At 35.0% G+C, this 27,735-nt stretch overlaps 2 protein-coding genes across 2 annotated transcripts in view; both read right to left on the minus strand.

The window, feature by feature from the left end:
• LOC145965792 (uncharacterized) overlaps positions 1-27,735 on the minus strand; it is a 116,503-nt gene that overhangs the window by 29,027 nt on the left and 59,741 nt on the right. The gene's annotated exons all lie outside the window — the stretch shown is intronic.
• Positions 10,457-27,735, minus strand: part of LOC145965129 (fatty acyl-CoA reductase 1-like) — a 46,615-nt gene continuing 29,336 nt past the window's right edge. Inside the window, exons 6-9 of the mRNA XM_083088479.1 lie at positions 21,100-21,348; positions 13,678-13,854; positions 10,766-10,846; positions 10,457-10,649 (exon numbers count right to left, since the gene is read on the minus strand). Coding sequence (XP_082944605.1) covers positions 10,568-10,649; positions 10,766-10,846; positions 13,678-13,854; positions 21,100-21,348 — 589 coding nt within the window. The 3' untranslated portion in view covers positions 10,457-10,567. The remainder of the gene's footprint in view (positions 10,650-10,765; positions 10,847-13,677; positions 13,855-21,099; positions 21,349-27,735) is intronic.

The raw sequence follows: 27,735 nt of genomic DNA on the forward strand, positions 1-27,735 counted from the left end.
CCACGGGCCGACTAGCTCGCCTAACGGTAGAGGGGCAGGGTTAGGGGAAAGTTTGCTATAATCCTTGAATACGAGGCTCCTCGAGATTGGAAAGATCGGGCAGGCGAGACAACAATTCAACAATCATAGCCGACATTTAAATAAATTACGCGGATTTAGAATAATGTAAAATAACAGATTTATTAAAAGAAAATTAACAGAATTAATGAACATTAAAGAAAAATACCGTATTTAGAGAAAATCATAGAAAAATACAGACCGTAATAATAGGAATATCGAAAATGGAAAAAAGTAGTTAGACGGGACAATTACATAAATTTACGAATGACAAAAATTAACCGGAGCGCGACAACGGTGATCGAAATACTCGACATTCGCAGAATCGTTTTTGCAGCTAGACTTCGCCGAACGGCGCCTCGCCGTAATATGGTATCTTCGCCTGGCTTTTGCTCGCTGCGATAATTCCAATAATCAGCAATCGCGACAACGAGAATAATTTATTTGCAGGACTTACTTAGCAATCGGCGAAAACGAGAGGGCTCGTTGGCGGTGAGCACGGGCGTAGCGATCGGTAATCGTTCGCCGTCGGACGCTGATTCCGCCGCTCACAACTTACAAGTAACATTACTCAAGTGCTATTCGCCGATATTCTTGAAACTTTGCACACACGTAGTACATCGAAAAACACGTGTTTTCTTATTTTGGCTAACAAGGCGTTTTAGAAAACACATTCGAAAGTTTAACACCATTTAGCACAATGCTAACTAACGCTACTCATGAGTGTCATTCTCTTACAGCTTTTACGACATTTCTCTATCATAATTTCATTGTCTGCGTGTTTTTGAGATCGTTAATGACGATTTTGACATCAGTTATATCAATGTAGAGGCTGATGAAAAATGGCAAATTTAATAGTAGTCTTACGAAGGATGTCAAAATGTGGCAAATATCGGTGGGCAAACTTCTTAACACCCTTCTTTCAAATGACGGAAACAATAAGCAAATCACGAAATTTTAAGAAATTGAACCTTATGAAGACAGGATTATTAGGTCTTTTTAATGTTTCCAATTATACAATCTGACATATAGTAATCAGAATGGCCGATGGTAACTTATATGTTCAAGTTTCGTCTAACATGCTTACGATACCACAATTTGCACATATATTGTCAAAATGAATTATATTTTTACCGCATTTCATTATCATTATTGCAACTTTTGCTAATACCATTCATAACGAATAAGGTTTCATCAATCGTTTTTAAAGGTTGAAATCAGGGAGCAATACGACAGGCTTCTGATTACAATAAGTTATATTCACGAAGTATTATCTTTTTTCATTGCGTATTTTCGAGCTACAATTGATAACAATTAGTTTTTCATCGGCCGTTTTCACAGCACGGCTTTAATATTTTCTACATTGTGTATCTCTTTGAATACAATTTACAACAAATAGGTTTTCATCAGCTTTCCACGTCTACTATTTGTTATTAATTGTAATAACGTTAAGTACTATTCTTTCTCTGCGTTTTTCTCGAAAAAATTCATCAAAACATGTCTATGAATCCAAAAAATATTCTTCGTTTACTAACACATAGTTTCAGTGATTCGCAGTATGATGTTGAATCGATTGTGACAGAAGATGAAAGATCATTTGCAGCTTATTTGGAAGATCTCATTAAATCTTCTGTTGGTTCCAACGTGTTCACTGAAACTTACGAAACATTGTGTTATAATGATGACAGCGTAATACCTGATGCTGTTGAAGTCGATGACGATTTTGAAGATGACTTTGAATGTGTTGTTCGAGATGATAAAAAACTGAAAGTTGAGATAGACGTTGATTATAAAAACAGAGCGGTCAAGTTTTGGCGATCTGCTAAAAATGGTAACATGAGTTTTAGTACGGTAAAAAGTAGATTTAGGAAGGTTCCAGATAAAAAAACGTTGTACAGGTGGGAAGCACAAGTAGCGGAGGGAGGCACAAGGAATGAGAAATTGTTTCGTATCAGTACATATGTTTTAGATCAATTCAAAAATGCTATGGAAAAATCACTACCTGTTCATGATTTAGAGTTGAAAAGATGGGCTTTGAAAGCAAGGGATGATGTTAAACTATCAAATAAACTCTTCTCTGCTTCTTCCAAATGGATCCATACTTTCAAAGTGAGACATGGTATTCCATGTATCTAGAAAGATTAACAAGTTTGTTACGAAAACCCAGATAACGAGTAAAGAAACTCTCGTACAGAAGAGTAATGAATTCGTTGCAACAGTGAGATCAGAAATATTATCTATAGGAGAAGATAATGTATTCAATTCTGATCAATCAGGCTTTAATTTAGAATCACATGCAGGGCGTACATTGTCATTTAAAGGTACTTTGAAAGTTGAATGCTTGGCTCAATCTATAAATTCACTGACTCACAGCTACACTATACAGCCTTTTATATTTGCAAGTGGGGTCTTAAAATCACCTTTGCTAATAGTGTTACAAGAGACACAAGGTAAATTTGGTCCGATCGTCAGAAATAATATTTATAAAGCTGAAAATATTCTTGTGCTTGCTTCGAAATCTGGCAAACTTTCATCAGATCTTGCTGTAAAATGGTTTGTCGATGCTTTTTTGCCTAATGTTAATGAAGCATCGGCTCTATGTTTAGATTCTTGGACTGGACAAACGGAAGAAAAGTTCGATGTTATAGATAAGCGTGGTAAAAGAGTCAAAATTTTAACTATTCCCGCAGGGACAACTGGTATGATCCAGCCATTAGATGTTTATACATTCAGACCATGGAAGAACTTTCTTAAACATTTCTCGGACTTAATCATACTATACAGGGTGTCCCATTTTAATGTCCCACCCCAAATAACTTTCTTATTTTTAATTTTAGAAAAAGATGTTTCAGAAAAAGGTTGTATGGTTTCAAGGGGGACATAAGGTGGTGTCATTAGTTTGACCTTGAATAGTTGCTTCAAGGTCACGTAAAGGTCACCTTCAATTTTTTAAATGAAACCCCTTACTTTCTATTGCATATTCTTGTAGCTTATTTCGAGAGCTTTCCAAAACACTATAATTAAGTACCTTTTCGTTAAGTACTTTTTGAGTTATGAGGCTTGAAATAATTTCTTAATTTTACATAAACCGTAAAATATCTTGTAAAATATTCATTTTTCGATTATCTTACCTTAATACTTTTACGTACAAAATAATGAGAGGAATCGATTGGTGTAAAGCAAACACATAATTGTTTCGAAAAAAAAATGTAATTGTTAATTGCAAATTACTTAGTACTAGTACTTGGAAGATGACGATGAATTTACGTATACTTTAATTAGTAGCGTTGGAGATGGAGATGACGCTAATAGTTTCGGGAAAAAACGCGATCAATCGGCGGAAGTGATTAAAAATATAATCGAAAGTGTGCCGAAAACTTATCGCTACAAAGCTCACACGCTATTGAAATATTTACTCGATGCCCCGTCGTCAAAGATCGGTTGGGATAGACAAGGACTCGTAACTATAAACGATGCGGTTGTAACGGGTTCGAATATTAGCGATCTCATAAATGACGCGATACGCGAGAGAAAGACAGTAAAAGCAATCGGAAGAGTTCAGTTTGCACGATTACTGCACGACATAAACACACCTTCCAGTCTCATAGGAAATCGTAGTTTTTTACACGCGGGTAAAATAGCTCGTCGTATTAAAAGCAGCGAATTAGCACCTGTTACTTCCACTCCGAAAACTCGTCGTTCACGCAGCAGGTTAAACGAGACGGTTGTATCCGAAGGAGATACGGTATTTATATCTGCCGATGAGGATGAAGCCGATGAAACATTAGCAAGTAAGAACGAGAATTCCCCGACAAAGAAAGAGGTTTATTCGGTTGGAGCAAATTCTAATAAGATGGAACTCGAAAAATTATATTATGATCCTTCGCACTACGCGGGATATTCAGCGACGGTCAATTTATCGCGAGCGGCTAAGCCGAATTTCTCGCGTAACGAGGTTGTCGACTGGCTTAAATCGCAAGACGCGTACACGCTGCATCGTCCAGTACGTCGAAAATTTCCGCGTTTACATCATAACGTGACAAATATCGATGATTTATGGGAGGCGGATTTGATCGATCTTCGTAATCTTAAGAGTTATAATGACGAATATTCCTATCTACTGGTGGTTATCGATATACTTAGCAAATTTGCTTGGGTAGAACCTTTACGCGATAAAACTTCGGCGTGCGTGATAAAGGCCTTTCAGAACATATTCTCGAGAAACAAAAAACGTTTACCTGTATACCTACAAACCGACAAAGGTAAAGAATTTATCGCGAGTGCTGTACAAAAATTCTTAAAAGAAAAAAACATCTATTTTCGTGTAGCTCGTAATCCTGATATTAAAGCAGCTATAGTCGAGCGTTTCAATAAAACACTTAAGGAGAGGATGTGGCGTTACTTCATGAAAATACTCGTCGTTATATCGATATTTTGCAGGATATTGTTCACGCTTACAATCATACTCGTCATTCTAGCATTAAAATGCAACCCGTGGCTGTTACGTTGGAAAATGCGCGTATCGCGCGAGAAAATATAAATTGACGTTGGAATATCAATGATGATGATGCTGAAGGGAGAAAAAATCGCGGACGCAAACAAAAGTGTAAATACAAAGCGGGCGAACTCGTACGCATTGGTAGAGCAAAAGCAGCGTTTGAGAAAGGATACGAGGCAGATTGGAGCGAAGAAATATTTCGAATTCATCGCGTTCTCGAATGGAGAAGACCTTCTGTATACGAACTAAGTGATTTACAGGGCGAGGTTATAGACGGGATTTTTTACGAGCAAGAATTAACACATGTTATTAAAGACTTGCGAGAGGGAGAATTTATCGTAGACCGTGTGATAAAAACCAAGGGACGAGGTAACAATTACTAGTTAGTTGGCGGGGATATCCTTCTAAATTCGATTCTTGGATACCAGCCTCGAGTTTAATATCAAAATGAGAGGGGAAGAATTTTACATAATCCTCCCGAGCAATAGTAGCATGCGATACTAAAAATAAAACAACGTATTTCACCACCGAATTATCTCAATGTATAAACTTAAGCGGTCGTTGGGAAGTAGCGCTCACGGAGATCCAGTTTCCATGTAGCTTTTTACATATACCCTGGAGAAGGTACATTACAATTCCTCAATGTTAGAAGGAAGAACGAAGAGATAATTCCTGTAGACGATGCCGAAGTACCGTCAAGCGTTTATTCAAGTATACACGATATTATAGAAACGATGAATTACGCGTCCAAATTGGTAAACTCGCATATCGTTTGGGAATTAAAAGTCGGAGGTAGAGTTGTTATGAAACTTTCTTGTGTAGAAGAGAAATGCGACATGGTCCATTACGTATATTTTTCCGACAAACTTTGTCGAATACTCGGTTTTGATATAGACGGTAAAAAACATTCACACTTACTTTTCCCGTCATTTCTTTTTGCACTCGAGGTTAATATCGAGTATATAATAGCCGACAAACCAGCTAGCATGATGCGAGGCATTTCCGACAAACTTTTCGTCTACTGTGACATTTGCGAGCCTTATATCACGGGTGATGTACAATCGCCTCTTCTTTGAATAGTCGCACTCGACGCTCGAAATGATTATTCGTTTGCATCTAGCCAGATAAGCCATTTTTCGCCCGCACAATACATCGCTTTGCGTCAAACATGTTTCCGAACAATCGAAATAGATATGAGATCAACAGGGAGAAGGTATACCATTCGAATTCGGAACGTTGACTGTGACTTTGCACTTTAGACGTATCGATTAGATATTATAAAATACACGGAATCTGCGAAAGAGGAAAAGCGCATTTGACCGTTCATTATTATTATTATTAATGGACTATTACTCGGTATATCGCGACGAATTACAGAACGGAGGCGGTCGCGGCGGCAGAATTCCGCGAGTTTTCGTCGGATCGACCTATCAACGCGGTCACGGAATCGGTAGTTTTCTCGGGGGATTATTCAGACGCGTACTACCATATTTAGGTAAAGCCGTACGAGCTGTGGGGAAAGAAGCTTTACGAGCCGGTGTTAATGTAATCGAAGACATCGAAAACAATACGCCATTTAAGATAGCGGTCAAACACCGTTTTGGAAAATCGTGAGACAAACTCAAGAGAAAAGCCAAAGAAAAAATAAGTAGTCTAATGAAGGGCTCGGGATATAAGTCTGATGCGAAAATGCATGTAGCTCAGTTCTCTTTTGTCGGGCTTGATAATCACATCGCATGATCCGCAATAACATCGGCTTGTAAGCGACGACGAACGAGTAAGAAAATCAAAGCGGCTGGGAAAAAAAGAACGAGTACAAAAGCACAGAGAAATAAAAAGAAGAAGAGTCATACGGTTGTGAAAAAAAGACTTAAGACGTCTGCGAAACGACGTAAAATCGATAAAAAACGTACCATATCCGATATATTTTCTTAAGCGGTTATATTCAAAGCATTCTAATTTAACGACGGTGGTGACCGACGGACGACAGCGAGCAATTTGCGATAAAGAAATATGTCTTTTTTTCACACGCATTCGAGCGAATGTTTAAAGAGCGAACTCGATCTCTTCTCTCTACCACCTAACCTACTAGCAAACTAGCATCGAAAGTTCGCAATGGATTCATTACAAACCCGTGACCTCTCTCTCGGACGATAGAATTCGTCATCCCTGGACACGGAGAAGAATATTTAGATCTCATGCACACCATGCTGAGTCTTCGTCTACGTGTAGAAACAAACACCGATTCCGCGAGACAGACTTCAGGAACAAGAATCAAAAGCTCGTGTCGCCTCCAAACAACGCTTACGCGTACCGAGCGTACATAGAGGCGTTGTTAAATTATTCTTCACCCGCAAAAACTTTCCATCTAACTTCCTGTCTATGGGACATGGATGCACCTGGACACATGGACGATCTGTTGGAATCAAATCCCGGCAATCCCGCTCTCGCGAGACGCGCTCGTTACATTTCCGGAGGGAAGGCGTTAGCTCTCGTAGGACATCTCCATTGTGACGTTTTCAATCAAGACAAATTTTTAATTAACGGTGTAGAAGTACGGTTGAGATTCGTTCGTTCAAGAGATTCTGTCGTTCTGTCTCATGGAAAGTAGCGGAACATCGAAAATTCATATTTTCGATGCTACCTTGCTCGTTAGAAGGACGAAAATAAGCTCAGGTTTGTTACTCGCGCATGCTAGAATGATGAGTAAAGTTACAGCCAAGTATCCGCTCACGAGAGTCGAGGTTAAAACATTCATGATTCATAGCGGTGTTATGGGTGAATCGTTAGATAATGTAATACTCGATCAATTACCGAAGCGAGTAATAGTCGGTTTCGTTAGTAATAAAGCGTTTAACGGTGACAGAAAATTAATTCCGTTTAATTTCAAAAACTACGGAATAAATTTCTTTTCGCTGTACGTCGATGGCACGCAAATTCCCAGTAGACCTTTGCAACCAGCTTTCTCCGTGGAGGAACCGCTTTACATCGGAGCTTATCAAACACTTTTCTCGGGAACAGGTATTCATTTTTTGAACGAAGGAAATTCTATAAGCAGAGACGATTATTTCAAAGGATATACTTTATTCGCTTTTGATCTTACTCCCGATCTATCCACTAATTGCGCTGGACATTAAAATCTCGTCAAACATGGTAGTTTACGATTAGAAGTGCGATTCGTAAAGGCACTTTCTGAGACGGTTAATTGTATTCTTTATGCCGAATTCGATAATGTCATAGAAATCGACTTGTCTCGTCAAGTCATCGTCGATTTTTCGGGGTAGGTTTTTTATAGACGCTTAAAATTGTTCCTCCTCTACTTCGCTCAAAACGCCGACATCATTGCGCAACGTTTCGAAAAATATTCAGTTTCGTTGGAGACACGCTCGGCGTCGTCGTTTCGTATAGAGCCTCGCGTCGAATAACATAAGTTTTTCGTAAGATGGATATAGTCGTCGATATTCAAGGTTTCCGCGATGCGGAGAAAAAATTTATCCCTAAGGAGGTTGCTGTTGTAGCGATTGACGCTCCAATCGTCAATTATTGGATTATGATACCGCCACATTCGTTTGCCGAATTACCCGAAAAAATAAGGCAAGAAAACAACTGGCTCACGCGAAATCATCACGGCATTGAATTGTTCAATGGCGAAACTAGTCCGAAATATTTTACATCGCAACTGCGGCAAATTATAAGATGCGTGCGTTACATTTATGTTAGAAGAAACGAAAAAGCGAGTTATTTACAGAATCTACTTTCTAGAAATATATATAATTTGGAAGACATCTCACCGGCATTCAAAAATCTGACGGTAGAAGAAGAGTGCAGACATCACGGATTTCGAAAATTCGGAATCTTTCATTGCGCATTACGCAACGCTTACAAATTAAAAAGCTGGATAGTTGCGCAAAATAATTTCAACAACGACGGAGACAGCATTACTCAAACGACTTGCTGTTCTCCCGAAATTTTGATAGTAAGCGACGACGACGATGAAAATGAAAATATTAAAGCACAATCAAATAATAAAATAGAGAAGAAAAATCTGCAAAAAATCGAACGTACGGCTATTAACCGCTCCACGCAAACAGACATTGAAAATCCGTTAGCCGTACAAGCCGAAAACAAGCCACCAAAAGAAATTATTCAAATAATATCGCTTGTTCGCTCGTCTTGCAAACAAATGGGCTCTCGCGAAATTCTGCAAGCATTGCGTCAGCTAGATGTCAAACATGTGAGTCTATCCTGCCGACAGATTGCCGATGGTGTGGACGAGGTCGACGGCCATCGTCGCTAATACGAACAATCATAATCGCCCTGGAGAACACTGGATCGCTTTCTTCCTCGACGAACACGGTACAGGGACATACTTCGATAGCTACGGAATATCGCCCTTGTATTCCGGTTTTTTCCTTCGTCTCCGACGAAATTCCAACATTTATCGATGGAATACCGAACAACTACAAGGACTTTCTCTTAAACCTGCGGACACTACAGTTGTGTATTTTTATATTATATGTGCAGCGGTTACAATCTTGATGGATTTCTTAGTCTTTTTTCCGAAAATTGCGAATATAACGATCATTTAATCGTAGAATTATTTCATAAAATTTTTCTTCGCGAAAAGAAACATGAAAAATATAATGGTAATTAATAGCGTGTTTAATTGTAAGAAGATATAAAAAATATTTTTGCGAAATACTACGAATTGTATGCAGGTATATTAATAAATGTGAAAATTTTTTATCTTAATTCGTGTTTAATACTTTTAGCTTTTCCCTTCTTCCTTTTTATAACACCCCACCTCGCGTTCGATCATCTGCATGTTCATCTTTAATTTTTCATTATCAGAATCCACTGAAGCGCGAGAGAGTGTAGTCTCATTATAATTATTGTCTCGTGCTGAGACTTTGTCTTTTCCGATAAAGCGCGTCATGAACCGTTCGAGCGGGGAGCTTGTTTCGATGTTCCATAGTGGGCCCGAGACGGAATGGGGAGGTAAGGATTGTTTCGTCGAGACATAGCGACTACCTCGAAAGTCGGTAGGTGGGGGTTTGTTCTGCCAAGACGTAGCGACTAAGGGTTAGGTAACGGGAATTTGACTTGGAGTCCTATACCTGACCAGAGCTGAAGTGGGAGGAGGATTGCTTCTTCGAGTCTAGTACCGTGGAGGTAGGGAAATAAAAATTTGCAAAATCGGCGATATAGCCGGAGTCGATCAATCACAGCTCTGGGCCACTATGGTGCAAGCCAATCAAAATCGAGACTTCCGGGAGATGGGGTATTGTTTCTTCAGGTATTTAGCACCTAAACTAACTTCTCAATATCTTAGTCCACCAATCAGAACGCCTCCCTTCACTTCACCTGGCCACGCCCACAGCGCTAGGGGCCGAGTGGTGGAGATTTGTTTTGACGCACCATAGTGGCCCATATCTACTTATATATATTATTATATTTATTATTATTATTATTATTATTATTATTATTATTATTATTATTAAAGCTACGTATACATATTCAATATACAGGGTGTCTGAAAACTTTTCGCGGTCCCGAAGTATGAAGGTAGATTGGTTCAAATTAAGAAGAAAAATCTTCTATTGTTTGGCGATATTTGTAATAATTAACGTTAATAATTATTTGTAATAATTAATTAATTATAAGTATATATATATATGTGTGTGTATGTATGTATATGTATATATATAAAATAAAGAGAGCAATGAATAAACATAAAACAAATTAATAAATGTGGTCGAAAATATATCGCATTTATATTTCCTTTTTTCTTTAAAATTACTTCTCAACCTGATATATTAATTGTATTAATGTAATCCAGAAATTCTACAACAATACGGACAATCTTGAAGAAGGAACATTTTCATCAAAAATTGTTATAAATGACAGTTATACAATTTTATACAATATCCAGTTACAAGTTATACAATTTCATACAATAAACTATACAATATGCAATATTTATAAACCATCTCTTGTTTCTCTTTAAAATATTTAAAATAACATATATTTATATATCATCCATAGCATTCCAATAGCAATAACAGTTTTAAATGTTGCTACAAATAGATTCACTCTAAAATAAACATTTCTATTGTATTTAATAATTAATGTATCTTACACAATCAAATAAGCAGTTAATGCATTGAACAAATAAATAATAACAGTGTTTCTTTTATATTTTATTCTTACCTTTTATAATGTGCTTTTGCTACTTTCAATCGATTCATATCTTCGTGAAGAAGATATTTTTTGCCACCTATTAATACATTCCTTCAAATAATAAAATAAATATTTAAAATTATTTTAATGTAAATATTATTAGATAAACATCAAAATCGGACAATATTGTAAATCAATCTATCACTATCTTTGGATAAACTTCCGAAAACGACCCACGCTTGATTGTCACGAATTTTTGTAGAAACACTGTAAATGATGTAAAATGAATGTCCTTAAGCGGATTTTTACCGATACAAACATTTAATGTTTTGTCTTGCAAAGTATATGCGGGAACACCGCATGTTCCACCCACCCTACGGGGGGGCTCCACTTTTGGAAGATATAACCTAACCCAACCCGTGTTTGAAGTGTGGAATATACCTGGCTTCGCATAGAAAGTTACAAACTTATATAAACCATATGAACCATGTAAAGCGAATTGTCATATCTCAAGGTATTTCCTACACTTTAGACACAGGTTGGTGTTCGCAGGTGAAAGCGGTTTTGTCGCGGCAGCGCAGGATTTGAACGAGCGCGACGGACAAGGACACGACAGTCTTTTAATAGCTGACTTCACACGACACGTAATTTTTTTTGGTTTTTGAGTTTTATTTTTAATACCACACAATTAAATAAAGAAAGATATATATATGTACAAAAATTTCAGGAACTGAAATTTCGAAGACGTGATGAGTCCAAAGACTAAAAAAACAGCGTAATTGAGCGGTTTAAGCGAACGGTTTTACTAAGAGCGAAAAATTCTGCGAACTGCGAAGTGCCCACGAGCGGTGCCAGTTTTATAGCGAGCAGATTTTGGGGCCCTTTGCGACGTGGGCCAATAAGTTTGATCTTTTAGCGATGACCTCAGGGCGCCGCGTATAATTGGCCGCCGATGAGGTCTGACGTAGAAACTTCTTTGGTTGCCATGCGCGCAGTATTTTTCGATCAGCTGATTGCCAATCAGCTGATCGTGACGTATGGGCGCCCGTGCGCTGCGTTTATTTTGCCGACGGTTGACGATGTTGTTATACGTTAAACGTTCATGACAAGCGTTTCTTAGGCCGTGAAAAAATGAGATAACGCGTGCGGTCGAGTTTTTTTGACGGATCAAAAGCTCGAGAAGATTCTTGATGCCCGTTAAATTCGAATTCTCGAATTAGAGAATATTATAAATTGCTGATTCTTGCCTATGCAAATTTTTAAACTAAGATGATTTTTAGATTTTCGAACATTGGGTTAGGTTATATCTTCCGAAAGTGAAGCCCCCCCGTAGGGGGGGGGGGAAATGCGGTGTCCCCGCATGTACTTTGCAAGGAAAAGCAAAGTTTACAAATACATATATTCTATTAAATATATTCCTAAATAGTTTTCGAAATATCAATTTTTAAAAGTCATAAATCAAAACTTTAGAAAATTGGAATTTCGTATATATATAAGGGTCGGACTCAAATAGCTTTGGAGATATAGGCTGAAAAAGGATAAAAATAATAAATACAAAAATTCGCGTGGAAAGTCGCAAATGTAGATATTATAATTTTACCATGTCATATATGTATAAGAAGAAATATGTTTAATAGAATATATGTATTTGTAAACCTTGCTTTTCCTTGCAAAGTACATGCGGGGACACCGCATGTTCCGCCCCCCCCCTACGGGGGGCTCCACTTTCGGAAGATATAACCTAACCCAACCTATGTCTAAAGTGTAGGAAATATCTTGATATACACATTAAGAATACACAAAGAATAATTATTTGAATAAATTATTGCAATTGTCCCAAACAGTGTAATAGACAATAATTTATATATAATTATTTATATTTTATCTATATTTTAATATTTTTAGCATTAAATGTTTGTATCGGTAAAAATCCGTTTAAGGATATTCATTTGACATCATTTACAGTGCTTCTACAAAAATTCATGGCAATCGGGCGTGGATCGTTTTCGAAAGTTCAGCCAATCTCAGCAATTAAAAGCTATACTTTTATTTCATCTTTGATTTCTGTTTCATTTATTATCATAGTTGATATAAATCCAGTATGTGTTTAGTTAATTTACCTTGCACTCGTTGCTCATTTAATATATGTTAAGTTGAATTATATAAATATGTTAAGTGTTAACTTATTGTATAAAATTAAATGTATTAAATTACTTGAAATTTGAAGAAATTTCTTTTCTATATTTTATTTAAATCTGCTATATTTCAATGAACAATAAATTTTTTTGATAATATTTATACTCTTGTAAGAGTTACAAAATTTAATTTATTCTTGTTTTTATTCTTGCTGTTTCTTCCACAATGCAATTAGAAGAACTAAAGTGTCCATAAACTAAAATATTTTATAGTTTATATGTCGACACACATGGCTTAATATTATATTTTGATATAATCGATTAATAAATAATTAGTAAATAATTAATAAATAATTAATAAAAAATATAAATAAATTGACCAATTTACTTGAATTTTTATTTTATAAAAAATTTTCTCATTAAGTTTCAAACTTGAAACATAAGAAAAGAAAAATGTATGAAAGAATGTGTTAAATATTATGTTAAATTTTTTAAATAAGATGATAAATGAGAAAAATATAATTTTATGTTAAACTATTAATTTATACATAATTTATATATAATTCAATAACACGGCAGTATTTCGGTTTTAAAAATTATTTTTCAAATTTTAATTTTTACAAAACAGCAATTTGCTCAAAATTTTAAGATAGTACTAAATTGTATACAATATGATACAGAGCAATATCTAACAAATTTTTATAAATTTTTACATATAATTTTTAAAAATAAAATATCCAAAACAATGTGCTGAGCCAATTTTAGCTTCTTTCTATTTAAAGTTAAGTAATATTTTTACATATTTACCTCCAATACTTATTCAAATCCATATCAGAAAGATCGATCGAAAACATTTCTAGATTATCAGATGGTATTAGTGACATTAAATATCGACTATTTGTGTTATCAAATTTCCATTCATTACACGTAAAATGTTGCAAAATACAAATGGCCACGTATGATTTCCTTTGTAGTCTTAATAACCTATGTAGCATATTATATGTATACATCAAACGATTTACACTTTTAATATATAAAACTTGGCGTGCCCGGATCGTAATTAAATACAGATTAAATATTTAATTACATAATGTCTAATATTTTACATTTTATTGGAGATATATTTGTTTATAATGTAAACAATCCGGGCACGCCAAGTTTTCATAACTTAGTTCGATTTAAAGACTGTGCGATTTAAAACTTGCGTAAAACTTTTTTTAAAATTATGTACATTGTATAAAAAGTGTTTTAAAAATTAAAAGAATCCTAATTCTCATTAAATATTTTAAAAATCAATTTTCTCTGAATAAATATAAAATGCGTTTTAATTTCTTAGGGAGAATTTATGTATAATATTTCTACTGTATAAAATTGATATTTCACGGCAAATATTATATCAAATTTACAAATTGCTCTTAAGTACTTGGCTAATAGTAATTATTGATTTCATATTTAGTTTTGATATTTTATTTTTTAACATTTTTTTATGAAAATTACTTGTTGAGGTTTTGTTTTTTAGGAAAATGATTTTTTGAGGGAAAATTACTGTAAAAAATTATTTTTAAGGAATTTTTTTATTAAAGATGCATACAAGATAGAATATTTTTTATATACTTGGCGTATTTTTTTTACCTTTGTAAGGTTTTTTTTAGAGGGATATATATATATATATATGCAATATACAGGGTGACCCATTTTAATCCATCCAGTCGAATATCTCGAAAACCAAGCCCGGGAGAGAAAAATGTTTCAGACAAAAGTTGTTTGGTTTCGAGGGGGCCATAAGACAATAATGACTATAATGAAGTATTTCTTCATTGAGTATTTTTTGAGTTATGAGGCTTGAGGTAATTTCTTAATTATACGTAAACCATAAAATATCTAGTAAAATATTCATTTTTCGATTATCTTACCTTAATACTTTTATGTACAAAATAATGAGAGGAAACAATTGGTGTAAAGAAAAAACATAGTTGTTTCGAAGAAAAAATATGTAATTTGCAATTAACAATTACATATTTTTTCTTAAAAATAACTATGTAATCTTGTATATTAAGAAATCTTTTTTCTCCCGCACTATTCTCATAATATTTATTGCCGATTTTTAGATCGGCCCATATTTTTTTCCGCCACGTCTCGATGGACAAACGTACGCGGAATTTATTGAAAACGAATTGCAAAATCGTTAGAAGACGTTCCTCTTCGCGATCGAGAAATGATGTTTCAGCACGATGGAGCTCCCGCACGTACGCTCGCCGACAAGTACGGGAAATTTTAAATGCGCGCTTTCCGGATAGATGGATCGGTCGAGGTGGCCCAATCATTTGGCCGGCACGGTCCCCAGATTTAAACGTGCTAGATTATTTTGTTTGAGGCTACATAAAAGCGTTAGTAGAGCACACGCGTGATAGAAATGAAAATGAGGCACGCGAAGCGATTATAGCGGCCTTTAATAATATCACGCCAGATATGGCACACCGAGCGACGCAACAAATAGTTCGAAGAGCTGAACTCTGCTTACAAGCACGAGGGAGGCACTTTGAGCATTAAATGATGAGAGTGGATTAGGCCTACTGGGGAAACCACTAAAAAAAAACGCACCAAGCTATCTACCTCAAGGTGGTGTGGAAACGATAATATGTTTCCTTGCTACGAAATAATTTTATTTGAAAAATGATATGAATGAAGCACGATTTTCTTTTCACACGATTGCAAATTATATTTGTTATGTCATATATTGAAAAGTATAATACGGAAAATGCTTCTTGTATCATTTTTATATTAATGGATGGTTTATTTTGATATGATATGATATTCGAATATTTTTATACGAATATTTGTTGCAGCCCTGACAAAAGAAGCAAAAGAAATCGATAGAAAAAGCTGTTATCTATTAATTGTAAATAATAAATTAATCATAAACTTATTATAAATTCACGATAGATTCCTTACATTTCTCTCTTTTTCGTATCTTATTTATAGCATCTAAATCTAATTCAGCTTCGTTTTTTATTGTGTTATATATATATCTATTATCATACATAAATTAATAGCGTAATTATAATCGCAAACAATGCCAGAAATGAGACGCGAGAGGCGAGCCTTGACGCGATGCAATGAAACGTGAAAATGGTGATAGCGGTAACCACGGGTAGCGGCGCGCTGTCCCTCCCCTCATCGCACGCCGGCAGGCAATGTCTAACACGGTGGGCCGTGCTATAGCTCGAGCGGTCAAGCGCTTCTCTCATTCGTTCGATTTCAATAATTAATATTTCTATTATTATTACAAAGATCGTTACATGGAATAGGATTTCTTTATTTAATTTACTGCGCTCTACCTCCTCCCAAGTGCGTGAGCTCATGCTCAGGGACACCCTATATATATATATCAAGCAACGCGGTAACGTGGCGACGCCAAGTACATAAAAAACAGGATCCAAGCATTGAAAGTCACTGTTCTCAACACGGCGCTACCAAGCTTATCCGGAATTTCACGTTAGGTAAACTTTCGATTAAGATATTTAATAAACTAAAGCTGTAATCTAAAAATCTGACGGCACTTTTATTATGAAATGTGAATATAACGTGAATATATATATTTTGATTGTAACCAGTTTGAATAAAATCGGTGTAGTCAATTCTGAGAAATGATGACCACATATGAGAATTGTGATATTTTACGTTCTTCTCCTTTTCCAGGTTCAGACTTACGTACATATGCTCGCACGCAAAGCAATTTTGTCTCTCAAGCGGCGTTCATCATGCATATACGATTATTGCTTCGATGTGCAAAATGCTTTAAGAGACAAAATCATGTGTGCATGTGCGTGCATACGTGTGATATGTATATACAGGGTGATTCAAAATAACCCCTGTGTCCCTGAAATGACATATTCTTGAATCAATTCTAAGACGATTTTTCCTTCGGCAAAATTTCGTCCGAAGCTTAGTTTTTGAATTATTAAAGGAAGTAGTTAACGTATGACGGATCGAATACAAGAGGCAGGCAAGGGTGGCGCGATTCACCGTCAGACGCGGGAGCTTACGCGGGGCGCCTGCTGCGATCAGCTGATCGCTATACACATACAGAAACACATGCGAACACATACATTCTCTCTCTGTCTGTCTGTCTGTCTGTCTCTGTCTCTGTCTCTCTCTCTCTCTCTCTCTCTCTCTCTCTCTCTCATTCGCTCACTCACCTGTAATTTTTTTTTTTTTTTTTTACGAGAGAGGGGAAAATGCATTTTATGCATACCCACCGGTCGATCCAGTGAGTTATGTGGGACTCGAGTACCAAGTCGAATTACCAACTCGGTACTCCCTACCCACTAAAAACCCCTCTCTTTTCACGAATTTCCATTCACACACTGTCCCTCTGACTTCCCGAGATCTGTTTTCACATAACGTCAAAAAATAGTTATTATTACCTTGTTCGATGACTTTTGATGTATTGCTGTAATTGCTTGAAGGAGAAATGAATTTTCCGATAGATCGTACGTTCTCAAATTTAACGTAGATATCACGTTGCAAAAGACAAGAAATCCACACTAAATTATTAACTGAAAGTTTTTCTTCTTTCATGAACTGTATTCTTTTATAAACTTTAACGTAATCACATTTATTTACTCACTCGATGAGACGAGAAATTTACTAATGACTCTATCACTAATCACTATTAATCACTGTCGAATAATAACTGTTGGCGATTAAAAATCACTCGATGAAAAAAACACGCGCGGACACGTTACTACACGACACGACGACGCGACAATGCGACGATAATTACTCGGCGACTGCAAGCAATTTTTTGTCATGGTAGGTTGCGGTAGGTTAAGGTACTACTGGCGCTATCGAACGCGATCATGTGTTCGATTGAAGAATGCGGTAAACATAATAAACATTTAACATATTAATATTATTATTATCATGAATGTATGTGATATCCATACATCGTATGATATCTATTTAAAAATTAATTAGATTAAATAAGTGTTTTTAAAATATTTATTACTTTTACTATTATCATATAAAATATTAATATTAATATTAAATATTTATTTAAGATAATAGTAAAAGTAATAAATATTTTAAAAACACTTATTTAATCTAATTAATTTTTAAATAGATATCATACGATGTATGGATATCACACACATTCATGATAATAATAATATTAATATGTTAAATGTTTATTATGTTTACCGCATTCTTCAATCGAACACATGATCGCGTTCGATAGCGCCAGTAGTACCTTAACCTACCGCAAACTACCATGACAAAAAACTGCTTGCAGTCGCCGAATAATTATCGTCGCATTGTCGCGTCGTCGCGTCGTGTAGTAACGTGTCCGCGCGTGTTTCTTTCATCGAGTGATTTTTAATCGCCAACAGTTATTATTCGACAGTGATTAATAGTGATCAGTGATAGAGTCATTAGTAAATTTCTCGTCTCATCGAGTGAGTAAATAAATGTGATTACGTTAAAGTTTATAAAAGAATACAGTTCATGAAAGAAGAAAAACTTTCAGTTAATAATTTAGTGTGGATTTCTTGTCTTTTGCAACGTGATATCTACGTTAAATTTGAGAACGATCTATCGGAAAATTCATTTCTCCTTCAAGCAATTACAGCAATACATCAAAAGTCATCGAACAAGGTAATAATAACTATTTTTTGACGTTATGTGAAAACAGATCTCGGGAAGTCAGAGGGACAGTGTGTCAAAGGAAATTCGTGAAAAGAGAGGGGTTTTTAGTGGGTAGGGAGTACCGAGTTGGTAATTCGACTTGGTACTCGAGTCCCACATAACTCACTGGATCGACCGGTGGGTATGCATAAAATGCATTTTCCCCTCTCTCGTAAAAAAAAAAAAAAAAAAATTACAGGTGAGTGAGCGAATGAGAGAGAGAGAGAGAGAGAGAGAGAGAGAGAGAGAGAGAGAGAGAGACAGAGACAGACAGACAGACAGACAGAGAGAGAATGTATGTGTTCGCATGTGTTTCTGTATGTGTATAGCGATCAGCTGATCGCAGCAGGCGCCCCGCGTAAGCTCCCGCGTCTGACGGTGAATCGCGCCACCCTTGCCTGCCTCTTGTATTCGACCCGTCATACGTTAACTACTTCCTTTAATAATTCAAAAACTAAGCTTCGGACGAAATTTTGCCGAAGGAATAATCGTCTTAGAATTGATTCAAGAATATGTCATTTCAGGGACACAGGGGTTATTTTGAATCACCCTGTATGTGTGTGTACGTACGTGTGAGATTAATTTATCGTATTTTCAAAAGCCATCCCTTCAGGGTAAAATTTAATATAGAAAGCCGTCAAAATAACGGAACTTCTGCTGTTAAATAAAATTTAAAAAAAAGTCATTTGTCGTATAGTAACAATGTCCAAAAATTATCCCTTATAAAAGCAAATTTCAAAAACCACCCCTTGAAGATAAAAAATAATATCGCGAAAATGATACGTCGCAGAAATATGGGACTTACATCGTTAGTTAAGGTTTCTCCAAAAACTAATTTATCGTATACTAATGATTGTATGCAACAAAATGTTTAATAAAAAAAGTCCTTAAAAATAATTTACAGTAATTTACCCTTACAAAATCATTTTTCTAAAAAATAAAATCTCAACAAGTAATTTCCTTAATAAAATATTAAAAAATAAAATATGAAAACTAAATATGAAATCAATAATTACTATTAGCCAAGTACTTTAAAAGCAATTTGTAAATTTGATATAATATTTGCCATGAAATCAATCTTACATTATAGAAATATTATACATAAATTCGCCCTAAGAAATTAAAACGCATTTTATATTTATTCAGAAAAACTTGATTTTTGAAATTTTTAAAATCAACACTAATGAGAATTAGAATTCTTTCAATTCCTAAAATATTTTTTATATAATGTATATAATTTAAAAAAAAACGAATGTGCGCGCATTTTGCGCGGTTACTCTGAGATATGTATTCTAGATATGTATGCTAGCGGCGAATATCGCACAGTAATGAGAAGACAAGAATCGAAGAACGCACGGTCAAACTTTTCGCTGCTACACTCGCAATTGACAGATTATCCGCGCAAAACACGCGGTCATTTACTAATCCTTTTTAATTAATATTTCATAAATGTTTATTTTCAGTTACACAGCACGAATAATTTTCATTTCGACATATATTGTAGAGGGTACATCCCTAAGAAATACACCGTTTGAATTTTGCAGTGCTCTGTCATAGTTTCTGAGATATGCAATTTTGAAGTTTCATACTTACTTGTATTATCTTTTCGTTATATTCTAAATATGTTTATATTTTTTTATTTATATTTACCGAGGTTATCTTTCTCAATCTTTCAGAAGGTTTTAGCCGCTTGTTATTTATTAAATAGTTATTAACGAAAGCATTTCTCATGAATAGAAGATAATTTTACGACACCATGTACATTTAAGAAGAAATATATTTAATGGAATATATGTTTGTATGTAACTTTGCCTCGTCTTGCAAAGTAAATGCATGGATTTAAAAAAAAGTTTATCTGGAAAGTGTATTTATATTTCTTTTGTTTACATTTACTCTTTAATTAAACGCGTAGTCGAGGGAGGGGCTCCGTCCCTCTTTCTACACCTCCAAAAAAAACTAACCTAACTCAACCTGTATCCGATGAATGAAATATATCTCGCTTCACATGGTTTATATAGTTTTACATAAATTTGCAACTTTCTATGCGAAGCCAAATATATCCCACACTTCAGACACGAGTTGGATTAGATTATATCTTCCGGAAGTGGAGCTTCCCCGTAGAGGGGACGGAACCCATGGTATCCACATATGTACTTTGCAAAACGAAGGAAGTTATATACAAACACTTATTAAAAATTAGGTAAAATAAAAAGTACAATTTTTATACTTTATTAAATTAAATATTTATCTTATAGATCGTGTAAGGAATATAATTCTACCATAATGTTAAAGAAATTTAAGCACATAAATAAGATAATGAAAAGATGATAGAAGTAAATATGAATTCTCAAAACCGCATATCTCAGGAACGAAGAGAAACCGCCGCAAAATTCAAACAGCGTATTACTTAAGAATATATCCTCTACAATATTGTCAAAATAAAAATTTTTCGTGCTGTTTAACCTAAAGTAAACACACATTTACCATGTTATATAATTATATTTTATTATATATTTTAAAGCATTTAATTTATTCAGTACTTACATAGGTTGATGTCTCGAAAATTTTAAAACTGAATCTATTATTATAGCTGGTAAAATATGCCACAATATTGTCAACAGATAATATATAATTAAACTTTTAGTAAATACTGCACCAGGGGTCCAGACAATTCCTTCTATGGGTATCTTTTCCTCGAATTTCAATAACATATTGCATATTTCTCGAAATGATATACTTTTTTCATCAGGAAAAGTGCAGTTTACGACAAACGATGTAGATGTTGGTGTGAAACTAATGATAAATAATAATACAAATTAATTACAATAAATACTAACAATAAATACAATAATACTAATGATAAATAATAATACAAATTAATATGCTTTATATACAGGGTGTTTCCGGTATCTCTCAACAAAATAAAATCATAAGTAGATCTCGTCTGAACTAAAATATACTATACCATTTTGCAAAAAACCACGTAAAATTTCGAGATATTAATTAATAAAAATCGGCTAATGCGTGTGACTAGAAGCGCGCGGTGAGAAAGACCGTCCCACTGTAACTTGATATTAGGTGTATGGGGAAGCGGTTGGTGGCGCGCTCTTCGAAACATGATGGTGGCGCGCGGCACTTCAGCGTTACGTTGGTGAGTAAGCCCCGCCCACCGTTTTGCCGCAAGTTTAGTATCGAGTTACAGTGGGACGGCCTTTTTTCCCACGCGTTTTCACTCACGCGAATTGGCCGATCTCTTTTAATTAATATCTCGAAATTTTACGTGGTTTCTTGCAAAATGGTATAGAATTTTTTAGTTGAGTTTAGCGAAATCTACTTATGATTTTACTTTGTTGCGAGATACCGGAAACACCCTGTATAAGATTTTATAAAAAGGCTATTTTACGATTCAGAAATATCTTATTGTTAAACAAATATAAGATTGCTAGAATATTACAAGATATTATTATAGAATATCAAAAATTTTATTTTAATATATTTTAAATTATGTATATTAAGTATTAAGTATTAAATATTAAGGGGATCTCCTAAAACGACGACCGAACTCCGACGGGATAGCGCCCTCATCTAAGCGTAATTAAAATTGTCGATAATACCGACAATTTTAACTTCGCCATTATCGACAATAGTATATATACATAAATCATATATATTACAAAGAATAATTTTTAATTGTGTTTAACATGTTAAAATCAGACAACATCTTTCTGCTTCTTTATCGCACGCATATCGAAGCATGTAGATAACAGAAAAATATAGATGTGTCTGGCATGTCATATGTATAAACACAATTTCATGATTATTCATGACTATACATATACAGGGTGTCCTAGACCACCCGTACACCCCTTTTCTTTCAAAAACTAAGCATTTTAGAGAAAAACGTTTTCGACAAAAATTGTATGGTTTTGAGGGAAACATAAGATGGTGAAATAATTTCTTAATTTTACATAAACCATAAAATATCTAGTAAAATATTCATTTTTCGATTATCTTAAAAATGTAATTTGCAATTAACAATTACATTTTTTTTTTCGAAACAATTATGTGTTTTCTTTACACCAATCGATTCCTCTCATTATTTTGTACATAAAAGTATTAAGGTAAGATAATCGAAAAATGAATATTTTACTAGATATTTTATGGTTTATGTAAAATTAAGAAATTATTTCAAGCCTTATAACTCGAAAAGTACTTGATGAAAAAATACTTTATTATAGTGTTTTGGAAACCTCTCGACATAAGCTATAAGAATATGCAATAAAAAAAAGGTGGTTCTATTTAAGAAATTAAAGGTGTCCTTGACCTCACCTTAACGATGCCATCCAAGGTCAAACCAATGACACCATCTTATGTTCCCCTCAAAACCATACAATTTTTGTCAAAAATGTTTTTCTCTAAAATGCTTAGTTTTTGAAAGAAAAGGGGTGTACGGGTGGTCTAGGACACCCTGTATATATAACGGAATTTAAAAAAAAAATTGCAATATTAAACTTTCGCGCATCGCATATGAATAGACAAAAATAATAACAAGACGCAATATAAATTATTATATATATACATATATATATTATAATTAATTATAATAAATTATAATATATATACATATATATATATATATATATATATATATATATATATATTTATATCCACACAGTACATGATATCATTCAAATATTTTATACACATACTGTAAATATGCGTTACAGATGTAATATACTGAGAATATTCCTATGACATCCCTTGTATATTATTTTCCATATATCCTTAAAATATACTTTGAATATCTCGTATTAGTATATTCTTTTTCGTATATTTTCAGGATACTCTATAATATTGCATGTGTTTCTTCATTTTGTCGCTACGCGCGCCACCAAACTTTTACTTAATTTTTGATGAAATGGACATAAAGGACTGGTACTAACATGAGTTAATAAATTATAATATATATATATATATATATATATTATACATGTGCTATGTGGATATATATATATATATATATATATATATATCCACATAGCACATGATATCATTCGAATATTCTATACTCATACTGTAAATATGCGTTTTCCGCGTAAATATGCGAGTTCCAAAGTTTCTTCTTTTTTTTCTTTTTAGTCAGTTTAATTTATAATAAACTGACTTAATTTAAAATTTTTCATTTGTTTAGTAATCTGGATTCCTTGTTGGGATTCAGAATATTAAACAGATTATTTGAAATTAAAATGAGAAATAATGTGTCTACGCTTACTGCATTTATTAAAAATATTTCTATTACATATACAGGGCGATCCTGAAAAACGTTATGTCTTTAAAATGACGTATTCCTGACACCATTCTAAGACAATTTTTCCTTTACCAAAATTTGATTAGAAGCGTAGTTTTTGAATTATGAGCAAAAATAGTTAGTAAATCACGCGTCGGGTACAGAAGGCAGGCAGGAGCGGCGCGGCGTGCCGCGAGCGCGGGCGCAGCTGACCGCCCGACGGGTGATTATCACCGCATGAGTCGCTAACTATTTTATCTTATAACATAAAATTATGCTTTAAATAAAATTTTGGTAAAGAAGAAAATGTCTTAGAATTACGTCAGAAATATGTGTTCCTTAAAATAACGTTATTTTAATAATGAAAAGTTGTTCCGGATCGTCGGCCGTCCGACGTTGCAATCAGCTGATTGCTACACGCGATGTGTGTATGGCGGAGTGTGTGCGTAAGAGAGAGAGAGAAAGAGAGAGAGAGAGGGAGGGTAGGAGGGACAGACATTCATACACACGCACGCACTTTTTTCTCGCTCTCTTTCTCTCTTTTACGCAACACTCATACACTCTCTCATTCAGTCTCTCACTCACACTCTCTCGGTCACTCACTCACTCACTCACCTGCTTACTCACTTGCTCACTCACCTTGTAGCAGCGTAGCGAATCTTCATGCTATGTATTGTTGTTATCTGCTGCACGGTTATGATTGCTAGAGATGCGCGACACATCGAAATTTTTTCGATTATTAATCTCACACTCGATTGACACAATACAGATTACACGATAACGAGTTTACTGTTTATTTACTCACTATTGATTTATCGATACCAAAAATTACTTTCAAAGAAACGCGAATGCAAACAACACATGACTCGACGCGAAGCGACGGACCGCGGAGACTGCGCGACCACAAGAGTTATGTTGCCAGAAACGCGACACGCGACATCTAACAAACGACTTGCGCGTGGCGCGTGATTGACGCGAGATAAGACGAACGATCGGCTAAAACCTTCGCATTGCGAATGCGGTAGAAAACATGAAACGTATAATGACATACTTAAAAAATTAATTATTTATTATAAATAATAACTATTTCTAATTATAATAAATAATTATTATTTATTATAATCAAATTTTGGTAAAGGAAAAATTGTCTTAGAATGGTGTCAGGAATACGTCATTTTAAAGACATAACGTTTTTCAGGATCGCCCTGTATGAATATACTATATTATATACTTTATGAATATATATATATATATATATATATAATACATACAAGTTCTCAGTATCTACATGTGCTGTTAGGAATATGTGTATTGGAATATAAAAAACTTGTATATGATACAATATTATATTTATAAAATAAAATAGCTTTTCTACGTATAAATAATTTCAATTATTTAAAAAGAAAAAATTAAAAACTAAAAATTAAATATCCATAAAATGGCTTCGGAATGTCAAGGTTTGCTCACAATTTGCCGACAATTTGACGTCAAGCATTAGCAAGCTTTGCTCGGGATTTGCCATCAATTTGCTGTCAGGTTATATCAGCAAGATTTGCTCACAATTTGTCGCCAATTTGTCGTCAAATCTTGTCAACAAGCTTTGCTCGGGTTTTGCTACCAATTTGCACTTAGGTTTTGTCAGCAAGATTTGCCAGCAAAACACGAGCGAATTGCGGACATAGTTGATGCCAATTTTTGATCAAATTTGTCGTCAATTTGCTGGCAATTTGCGCGCAAATTGCTTATTGGGTATAAATTGTATTACATAGGTGTACTTATTATAACAAAACAGAGAGAGAGAGACAAATTTAATATTTTATATTTTGTTAATATTATAAAATAAAAATGCATACATATAATGCTTTTTTTGATATAGAGTAATAAGAACCAAAAAACAGTAAAAGTAACGAGCGAATATAAGAATATAATACCGTGCAAAAAAACAGAGGGAGAGGGAGGGAGGGAGGGAGGGAGGGAAAGAGAGAAAGAGAGAGGGGGAGAGAGAGAGAGCAATAAAGAGCGAGAGAGAGAGAGAACGAGCAAGAGAGAGAGAACGAGTGAGAGAGAGAAACGCAACATGTAGTGAGTGAGAGATTAGAAAGAGACAGAATGAGCATATGATCGAGAAAATGAAAGAAAAAATACGAAGGAGTGCAATAATAATAATACGTATATGTATAAACTAGTATCACAGGTATGAAAGAGGGAAAGAGAAAGCTTGTCTGTCCTTGTCGATAAAAGTTTGCAGTGCCATCTATCATGCTATCCGTCAACTAATTTTGCTTTGATTTACTCTTTTGATATCGATACTGTACGCGCACGCACGTACACTAAACAGTTCGATCATTAATCTTTTTATACAAGCTTCTAAGATCATTTCTTTTACTTCTGTACTATTCTTTCATGTTATCCCAAGTGAGAGCGCTGTCTTTTACACAGACAAACTGCAAAACTTATATATTAAAGCAATATTGTTACGACGTGATGCAAGAAGTCGGTAACACGACTGTAATTAACACAATTATAAGTAACTTTTCTTGGTTTTTTGCACGGTTATAGGGTCCACATTTCGTTATTCTTAGTACTTTAATGTGGAAAAGGATTTATCGATCTGTGTAGTTAATCAAAAAATTAATGATCGAACTGATTCTTCGCATCTTGTCGGTAAAAAAGTCGACTTTAGGATTCCCTTAACTATCAAGTTATATTAAGTATATTTAATAATTATAAGTACTGTTTTATTAAGTATATTAATTATTAATAATTATGTACTATTCTTTATTAAATTAGAGAGAAAAGTTACTATAAGTATATTTAATAATTAAGAATTAAATATATAATTATAAAAAATTGTATTCGTCCGAGCGAAATTTCGAAATTTTAATTGTTTGAGAATGCTAAGTTTAACTGCACGTTTAATGCCGGTATATACCCGAGAGGGTATCGCGAGATAGAGAGACAGACACTTGAATAAAAGATGCTGTGCGAGATCACAAATAAAATGAAATTGTTACTTGTTTAGTTCTGCACACAATAACATCCACAATATTTATTATAACGTTTCGAGCGTACAATAGAGCGCGATCGATAGTTTTGCGCTGATCAAGATTCGTACGAGAGCGAGCGAGAGCGCGCTATGTGGTAGCGCGCGAGAGTGAGCGAAACCGCATTATGCAGCAGTACGTGAGAGTGAGCGAGACCGCGCTATGCAGCGAGATAGCGTCGAAGTCCGAGTTACAGAGGGGAGCGCACTCCAGTCCATGAGAAAGTGGAGGCACTCGGCAAGGTCCCGACACTCGCGCTCAGACGATTGAGTCCTTAGCGGCTTTGTGTCAAAAGAGCCGGCGCTATGAGCGAAATCGCGACACCGACTGAATGCCGTTCCACGCGCAAGATGGCAATTGAAAGAACGGCGATTATCCTGGCGCGGGATGAATCGTTCGATGCCTTTTATCTCGGCAAAGCGGTCGAGTGCAGGAAGCGAAATTAATTTCCGTTAACGTCGCGTATCACTTGCGGATCTTCGTGATGGCACTTCGATTCGAGACTTTTGATGAATTCACGCACGGACCTCTTTATTTCACTCTCGTTCATTTGCGACTGTGTCGAGAGAAAGGCTTTCTCCGCTCTCCAGGACTCGCCGCGATCGGAACGAGCCTATCATAATTGAACACGTTAAAATCGCGTGATATCGCGATTTCCTGATTGGGTAGGACCTGATAATCCTACGCGGTCGCGAAGATCCTGACGGAGCTAGAAGAACAAGGACGACTATACGGATATTCGAATGCTATCGATTACTGACGGATGGCGCCATCGATCCGTATCCAGCGTTACATAATTTTCGATTTGATTCGCTAGACGAATCCTGAACAGTTGAATTATTTTAAACA

The sequence above is a fragment of the Camponotus vicinus genome, unplaced genomic scaffold (assembly GCF_025532165.1).
Source record: "Camponotus vicinus isolate PSW18456_S1 unplaced genomic scaffold, iyCamVici1.0 SCAF_14, whole genome shotgun sequence".
NCBI lineage: Eukaryota > Metazoa > Arthropoda > Insecta > Hymenoptera > Formicidae > Camponotus > Camponotus vicinus.